This window comes from Leopardus geoffroyi, chromosome C2, assembly GCF_018350155.1.
Source record: "Leopardus geoffroyi isolate Oge1 chromosome C2, O.geoffroyi_Oge1_pat1.0, whole genome shotgun sequence".
NCBI lineage: Eukaryota > Metazoa > Chordata > Mammalia > Carnivora > Felidae > Leopardus > Leopardus geoffroyi.
In genome coordinates, this window is record NC_059333.1 from 49564795 (window position 1) to 49573661 (window position 8867).

Consider the following 8867-nt stretch of genomic DNA (forward strand, 5'->3'; position numbering starts at 1 on the left):
TTCTCTATGTGGGGTTTTCCCCTCAGTCTTAGTTTATGTTCGTATTCCTTGTCAGGACAGTGTTATGTATTTTTAAAAGATCTTTTTTCCCTCTGAATGTCCACAGAGCGCCTTTCAGGTGGCAGTGGCTGCCAATCAGCATCTCATTGTGCAGGATCTGGTGAACCTTGGGGCCCAGGTGAACACCACCGACTGCTGGGGAAGAACCCCTCTGCATGTCTGTGCTGAGAAAGGTCACTCTCAGGTGCTTCAGGTAGGAGGCTGCTTCTGCTATCACAGGGCCACAGAGGTAGGGCTTGGATAGTAGAAGTCAGATGTAGGTTGCCTGTTGCGAGAATGTATATTTTTAGTTGACCTACTCATTCCTTGGGGTTGCTAATAGTATAAGTATTTGTGTAACTTGTCTTTTGCTCACATGTGTCTGTCTTTAAATTTGGCAGGCAATTCAGAAGGGAGCAGTGAAGAGCAATCAGTTTTTGGATCTTGAGGCAACTAACTATGATGGTAAGTGACAGAAATGTTATTGGACGAAAAGCCATGTAGAGAGTGGGACTCGCCAGTTCCAGGGGTATTAAGTTTTATTCCAAGAAGGAAGGGAGGTGATTAAAGCTAAAATATTCTATAGATAAAATTAGCACCAAGACCCGGTGGAGGGAATCTTCAGATTGCCTTACTAGTTCTTGGGGAGCCTACTTCTAGGTTATGTTGGAGGCTGTCGTAACTGTAATTGTCCAGGTCTGTAATTGTAGAAGAACTGAAATACTTGATGGATGCTTGACCACTGCTTTATTATACTTTTTAGGCCTGACTCCTTTACACTGTGCGGTCGTGGCCCACAATGCGGTGGTGCATGAACTGCAGAGAAATCAACAGCCCCATTCACCTGAAGTTCAGGAGCTTTTGCTGAAGAATAAGAGTCTGGTTGACACCATTAAATGTCTGATTCAAATGGGAGCAGCAGTGGAAGCAAAGGTAAATCTCATTAGAGTTTGGAGATGGAATAGGGAAGAAAAGTGGTTAGAGCAAAAGACCTTATTTCTGAAGTATAAATTAAAACTTTTTCCCGTTTTTCAATTAATGGGGTGAATAGCAATGCATATGGATAGTTAAGAAGCTTAGATTTTAAAATCATCAGCTTTTTCGATTTGCTTTTAATCTGTAGATTATCATTCAAAAGATCACTGAGCTGTGAAATAAATTAGTCTTTGTTTAAAAGGAAAAGAAAATGCTTGAAATTGGTATTTTCATTTTGGCTTCCATTTTCATATACTAATAATAAGGGTGATGCGCTTTTGTAAGGGTTGCTTTATTGTTGTAGGACCTGGACTTAATCTTCTGTTTTTTAAACTGGAAAATATTTTATTCTCTTTAAATTTGAGGCTTATTTGGGGCGCCTGGGTGGCGCAGTCGGTTAAGCGTCCGACTTCAGCCAGTTCACGATCTCGCGGTCCGTGAGTTCGAGCCCCGCGTCGGGCTCTGGGCTGATGATGGCTCAGAGCCTGGAGCCTGTTTCCGATTCTGTGTCTCCCTCTCTCTCTGCCCCTCCCCCGTTCATGCTCTGTCTCTCTCTGTCCCAAAAATAAATAATAAAACGTTGAAAATAAATAAATGAACATAAAAAAAAAATTTGAGGCTTATTTGCTGAGTATCTCCTATGTACAAGGCACTGAGTTGGGAGCTCTGGGGGAAAAATAATTAATACCTTGGGAAGTGGAAGAGGTGAGAACTGCAGCTAATAAGTCTACACAGGGTGGCCACCGAGTCTGGAAACACAAGGGAATACATAGTAAATGTTTTATTGTATTGTATTACAGCACATGGTAAAATAGTATCGTCTGTGTTTCTATATTTTATGGCCACCCTGTATGTAAGAGCAGACTGTGATCAGAGGCATATAGGCAAATTGATGGGGGAATTTAGGAGGAATAAGATTTCATTTAGTCTGGGATGAAGGAAGGCTTTGCGGAGAAGACAGCGTTCACAGTGAATCACTAAGGGTGAGTCAGACATTTGTGAGCCTGGGTGAAAAGCATATCTAAAAGCGGTGTCTGGATGTTCATTTTCTTTCCCCTCTTGTCTTTGTTAAGGATCGTAAAAGTGGTCGCACAGCCTTGCATTTGGCAGCTGAAGAAGCAAACTTGGAACTCATTCGCCTTTTTCTGGAGCTGCCCAGTTGCCTGTCTTTTGTGAATGCGAAGGTACTTCTAGAAAGCCTCAGTAACTGCACTAGACATGGAATGACCTTTGTATCTTCTTCAGGCTGTTGAGCGGCTTTCATGAAAACCTTCCTTTCTGATAGGTGTCATTTTATCTCTTTGTCTTTAGGCTTACAATGGAAACACTGCCCTCCATGTTGCTGCCAGCCTTCAGTATCGGGTGACACAGTTGGATGCAGTCCGCCTGTTGATGAGGAAGGGAGCAGACCCAAGTACTCGGAACTTGGAGAATGAACAGCCAGTGCATTTGGTTCCTGATGGCCCTGTGGGGGAACAGGTGGGAGCTACAGAAGGGGCAGTTAGTCTGAAACATAAAGGAAGATGCGGTTGTGCTGGGCAGAGGCGAGCTGGTGCTCTTTAGGCAGGCTCTGTCAGTGTCTGCGTCTCCCAGTGCCTTTGGTAGCAACTTTGGAGTCCATTGCTTTGTTTCTAAAGGAAGAGGAAGAAATTTGGGGGTTATCCATGGCCTCAAAATGGTCAAAAGTCAGATTGTCTTCTCTTCTGTAACACAAAGTTACTTGTAGAGTCAGTCAGAATGGTTTGAGGTTTTGGAAGCTGATGAAAGAGGAGGTGCCAGGGCTCCTGCAGACATCGAGGAAAGAGAGTCTTAGTTTTGGTGAGTGATGGGCCTTCAGATTGTGGGTATGAAATGAGTCAGTCCCTGTAGAGTGTTCAGAATAGCCCAGGGACATAGTGAGTGGTCAGTAAACATTGGCCATTACAGTTATTTCTATCTACTAACTGATACTAAATAGGAAATGGAAGGTTGTTTATGTAATTCAGAATCTAGAAATACTTTAAACACAGTTATGCTTTATTTCTATGGTGATACATTATCTTTGGAGATTGAAGAGTTTCCCATGACTCAACTTCTCTTGATAACAAGAACTGAATCTTTTCAGAACTTAAGATACTTATATATATATATATATATATATATATATATATATATATATATATTAAAGTTTATTTATTTATTTTGAGAGTGAGAGCTAGAGGGGGGGTGAAGAGAGAGTCCCAAACAGGCTCCAAATTGTCAGTGCAGAGCCCGATGTAGGGCCCCATCTCACTGTGCATGAGATCATGACCTGAGCCGAAATCAAGAGTCGAACATTTAATCGACTGAGCCACCCATGTGCCCTAGAACTTAAGATATTTTTGATGGAAATCTTCCCCTGGGGTAAATGAGGGTAACTGTGGCTACGGGCAGGTCATTACAAACTTTGATAATCACAAAATAAAACATATGGAATGCAATTTAGCCTTTTCTTTGATTCATAGCCCTCTTTATGACCATAATGTTACAGGACTACAAATGCTATGCAATGTTACAGCGTCTACAAATGCTATTTGTAGAGCTCTTGATAACTTAAAGTGAATTTCTTAATAATTTGTGAAGAGTTTTCATGTATGTTATACCACTTCATAGTTACAAAAACTTTGCAGTGTAAAGGTTCAGGTGAGAAAATGGGGACTCAGAGATCCCACAGACAGGAATCCTCATTGACTAGTAAATGGCAGAGGCTTAAAGCCCAGTGTTTGCCTCTACTTCACTATATGTGGTATGCAGTCATACAGCGATGTTTGTCAGACTGGTGTGTAAATTTAATCACTAGGCATACATTATGCACAGATGCTTTAATTGGATATCATGGCGGCTATTCTCATTTGAAGGGTATTTGAAGATTGACTTGTGTGTGTATGAAGTGGGTTCTGTGTTCTTGTTAGTTCAAGCTGGTTTCAAAATAGGTGAGATACTGTAATATACCATTGTTACTGCCTTGTATTAAATGTTCTCACAAATAGCAGTATTAGAGACTAGGAAAGGATTATATAGGTCTTATTTAAGCTGTTGGAGATTTTCAACTTTAAGTAGTTTTTTCTTTTTAATATTTACTTGTATTTGAGAGAGCAAGCGCGCTAATGCGTGGGAGGGAGGGTGGGCAGAGAAATGGAGACAGAATCTGAAGCAGGCTCCAGGCTCTGAGCTGTCAGCCCAAAGCCCAACACAGGGCTCGAACCCACGAGCCATGAGATCACAACCTGAGTTGAAGTCGGATGCTTAACTACTTGAGCCACCCAGGTGCCCCTCAACATTAGGTAGTTTTTATTATTTATTTATTTATTTATTTATTTATTTAAATTTTTTAATTTAAATTTTTAAATTTTATTTTATTTGTTTTTGAGACAGAGAGAGAGACAGAGCATGAATGGGGAGGGTCAGAGAGAGGGAGACACAGAATCCGAAACAGGCTCCAGGCTCTGAGCTGTCAGCACAGAGCCCGACACGGGGCTCGAACTCATGGACCGTGAGATTATGACCTGAGCCGAAGTCGGCCGCTTAACCGACTGAGCCACCCAGGCGCCCCAACATTAGGTAGTTTTTAATGGAGATGCTTTACTCTCTTGCACTCAAAGATCATTATAGATCTGTGATAAGTCTTGAAAGGAGTTATAGTAGTATTTTTAAAGTCACCTTAAAGTCTCCACACGTATTGTTTCATATTTCTTCATATGTTTATTACAAGTTGACGTGAACGGTTTAGAGGATGTGAAAAAAGAGTGAAACTCTGAAGGAAATATGGTACTTTGACCATAAAAAGTAAAGCTCACCAATCCTATTAATTTCTCTTCCAGATCCGACGTATCCTGAAGGGAAAGTCCATTCAGCAGAGAGCTCCACCGTATTAGCTCCATTGACGTGGAGCCTCGTCGGCAACACTCACTGTCAGTTAGGCAGTCCTAATGTATCTGTACATAGACCATTTGCCCTGTATTGGCAAATGTAAGTTGTTTCTAGGAAACAAACATATTTAGTTCACTATTATATAGTGGGTTATATTAAAGGAAAAGAAGAAAAATATCTAATTCCTTTCGGCAGATTTTAATATTTCACACCCAGGTATCTGGGATTTACACATCTGAATTTAATCTTGAGTGGTAAAATTGACTTTAATTAACAGTCGTTTTCAGGTAGGACAAGGCTTTGATTTGTGGCATCAGGCCTTGCTCGTGTAGCTATTGCCAGTTTAAAAGTAGGTAAATTGTAAATGTTTTTTTAAGGAAAATGAAAGCATTTGAAAGGGAAAAAATGAATCTGTTTGTCGTGTTGAGGCTTCATTTGGCCTAACGCAGTACCTGATGGCCGTTATTGGTGTTGGAAAGTGTCTAGGTGCTGGACTAGATGAAATGTACCACGGTTAAAATTTGATCTTTGCAAATTGTATATAGTTGTTGTTTTTGTCTTTTGAAGTATTTGTACATATTTGGCCATTGACATGGCCACATTTGAAATGTGTAAATCAACAAAGTAGAAAAGAACAAGTGAATTGTCACTATTTAAAACAATTATACATGTTCCAAAGAGCTGTGTCATCATCATCTACCATCTCTGTAGATGAAGCAGATGGAGAGTCGTTCCCCTCCTGGCTGACAGAGCTCTGTTTGAATTGTAAATATGCTTTTACTCATGCATTGAGATGAAACACATTATTTGTAATGAATTGCATGCTCTTGAGGAGAACACCTCTTTATGGCTCACTTTCTAGGTTTTGTAATTTACTTGTTGGAATTTTGTTACCTTTATTGGAACATCAAAAAGTCAACACTGAACCACGTCTTACTGGTTTTCAATTGTCAAATAATGTTAATACACTATGATGTTTTACATTACCATTCAGAAAAAAATGCCTTATATTTGAGTAACCTTGATTCTATTAATATTATTTTGCTTTTTACTCTTGCATACACCAAGGAATGTATTTGGCTTTGATTGCACACACTAATTCACTGTAATAAATTTGATTCATTAAAAACCTTTTTTTTTTTTTTTTTTTTAATGAGAAGTCCCACAAGCAACTGACTGACTAATCATCTTCATAGCTAAATCCTTTTAAAAAAGATAACCTTTGGATCGATCACATTGTTTGACCCAGTATGTCTTGTGGACAAAAGTTAGTTATAGTTATTTACTATCTGTAAATACAGCTGTATTATGAACTCATGGAAAAACTCATGCATGGATTTAAATAAACATTAATTCAGTAATACCGTTCATGTTAAGGATGTGTATTTTCTTTTTCTAGGCCCTTATTTATATTTCCCGAGGCTGAAAAAGTGCTATTAATTACTGATCTAAATAGCTTTAAATTATTAATATATTAATTAAAATATAAAATTTATAAAGTAGCAATAAAATATTATATTAAATATTACAAAACAGTAATATTTATCAATGTTTTAATATTAATATATTAATGATTATATTATATTAATTAAATAATAATATATTTTAATTTGGCTTTTTTTGAGAACATGATTCCTAAAGGTATATATGATTTAACATAAAAAGATTGTTTGCCAAGTTCGTAGAGGCTTATTGGGTTCTGAAAATATCATGAAACCTTAATAGTTACTGTTGATCATTTAGAAATTTATGTACCAGAAAGCTAATTCTTATGTTCGTGACTTTAGTTTTCATACTTTATTTTCTGGGAACAGTGAGCATAGGGAAAACAGTTTGGATATTAACAGAATTATCCTGAGAGATACCATCCTGGAAAGATCAGTAAACAGTGTCCTTCTCATTCCCAACATGCCATTTTGACGTGTGAGAACAAACATACCAACATCTGCCAGTGTCAGTCAGTTATTCTGCAGTTATTCTACTCTTATAACCTCTTTTGAGAATCTGCTAGAAGCTATGAATCCTTTCCCTGGAAAAATGCACCTATGCATATATATGCAAATTCTGCATACAGTATCAGGGACTTTACAGATACTAAGAGTCCATGGCTCAGGTTAGGAATCTACTGTCGGTCATTTATTTCTGTAAATGTAGGTCTGTAGGTGAAATATTTCTGTAGGTCAAATATAATTTGTCTTCTTCATTGCATTGCAATGCAACCTGATAACTAGAACAGTAGAACCGATACACCCCTGTGAAACAGATATACAGTGAGCTTTTTTCAAGTGAGCTTAACTCTTCTCTTAATCCCAAGTTCTCTCATAATTAGTTGATTGAACCAGTGCTTAGCAAGCATATGACTTGCGTGTCTGTGTGCATGCATGTGCAAAGTGCAAAGCTGTATAATGAACAATATGAGGCATTCAAAGACATAAAAAGGATATTTCTTAAGATGTATATGTGGCAGACAAGGCATGCACTTTGTTAGGTAACAAAAAGGGGGGAGAAATACTGATCCAGAAGAATTTATATCTCAAAGGGGAGAACAAGGGAGACTTCAAGTTAGAGCATTTGAGCTGTGCCTTCACAAGAGTTGATTTGGATGTTCATAGATGACGAGGAGGAGGGGTGGTAAAAGGGACAGAAACAGAAAATGATGTGAACCAAGGCAATTGTATTTCGGGGAAACCACCAGTGATTCAGTGTAGTTTTGTTAGTATCTGGATGGCCAATTTCATCTTGTGTTCTACCTCTTACTGGAAGCATTCTCATGAAGGGCATGTTGAGAAGCATCCTCAGGCCATCCAGGGGCTTGGCAGGAGAGGGTGCTGTGATTGATAACATACCTCTGCTGCAGAGGTATGTGGGGTGGCTCTTGATGGGATGTTGCTTTGAAGAATGAGCCCCACAGAAACCAAGACTTCATGCTCACTGCTGCAACCTCAGTGCCTGGCACATAGAAGGAGCTCATGAAAAGAATTGGTTAAATGAGTGAATGAATGTATATAAATATTGGTTGGGATCATTGATTCTGGGAAGAAGTAATGCCTCAAGCCAGAGTTCTATTATTAAGTAATAATGAACTTATAGTTTGGACTTATAGTTTGGACTTATAGTTTGGAACCTGACTCAGCCGTGTAATCTAATAATGACATCAATGAGACATTCACGAAAATGGGCATAGTTGTACTCTTTTTAAAATCAGGTGGTTCCTTTTGTAAAGGACTAACTCTAGGGGTGTCTGGGTGGCTCAGTTATTTAAGCATTCGACTACGGCTCAGGTCATGATCTCACAGCTTGGGAGTTCAAGCCCTGCCTCCAGCTCTGTGCTGACAGCTCAGAGCCTGGAGCCCACTTCAGGTTCTGTGTCTCCCTCTCTCTCTGCTCCTCCCCTGCTCACACTCTGTCCCTCTCTCTCTGTCAAAAATAAATAATAAAACATTTTTAAAAATTTAAGAAAATGTAAAGGACTAACTCTAGTACCACAATTTTGGTATTTCACGAAGGATTCCCCTCAAATGACCAAATTTTACAGATCTATTTGTTAATCAAATCAGTAACATTTAATTGTTTTTACTTAATCAGGAAAGAATTTCCTCAAACTCCTCTAACCTTTAATAAATGTCAACTTCTTAAACTCAGTACCACATCCATTTTATGATAATATCAGTTCTGTATTGAATGTGACCTTAGGGAGAAATCAACTGTATCCACTGGCTAAGTTCTCAATGGTTCCTCTGAGATCAGGCCTGGATATGAGGTTTCAGATTAGAGGTTTCAGATGAGACCAGACTACTGGGTTTTTGTTTTTTCTGGTAGTGCCCTGGATTTGCCCTTGAGAGGAGGGGAGTGGCCGTCTTATTTATCATCAGATGTGATGAGTAGCATAGTATCTGACACTTGGTAGAGAGAAAATAAATACTTCCTCTTTTTTCGTTGTTGTTTGTTGTTGTTAAATTGGCTCC

At 38.9% G+C, this 8867-nt stretch overlaps 1 protein-coding gene across 2 annotated transcripts in view; it reads left to right on the forward strand.

Annotated features, from left to right (window-relative positions):
• Positions 1–6270, forward strand: part of NFKBIZ (NFKB inhibitor zeta) — a 30457-nt gene extending 24187 nt beyond the window's left edge. For both annotated transcript variants that reach the window (XM_045501883.1, XM_045501882.1), the window contains 6 exons: positions 107–253; positions 441–504; positions 803–972; positions 2088–2198; positions 2326–2493; positions 4854–6270. In XM_045501883.1, coding sequence (XP_045357839.1) covers positions 107–253; positions 441–504; positions 803–972; positions 2088–2198; positions 2326–2493; positions 4854–4907 — 714 coding nt within the window. In that variant the 3' untranslated portion in view covers positions 4908–6270. The remainder of the gene's footprint in view (positions 1–106; positions 254–440; positions 505–802; positions 973–2087; positions 2199–2325; positions 2494–4853) is intronic.
• Positions 6271–8867: the final 2597 nt, after the last annotated feature.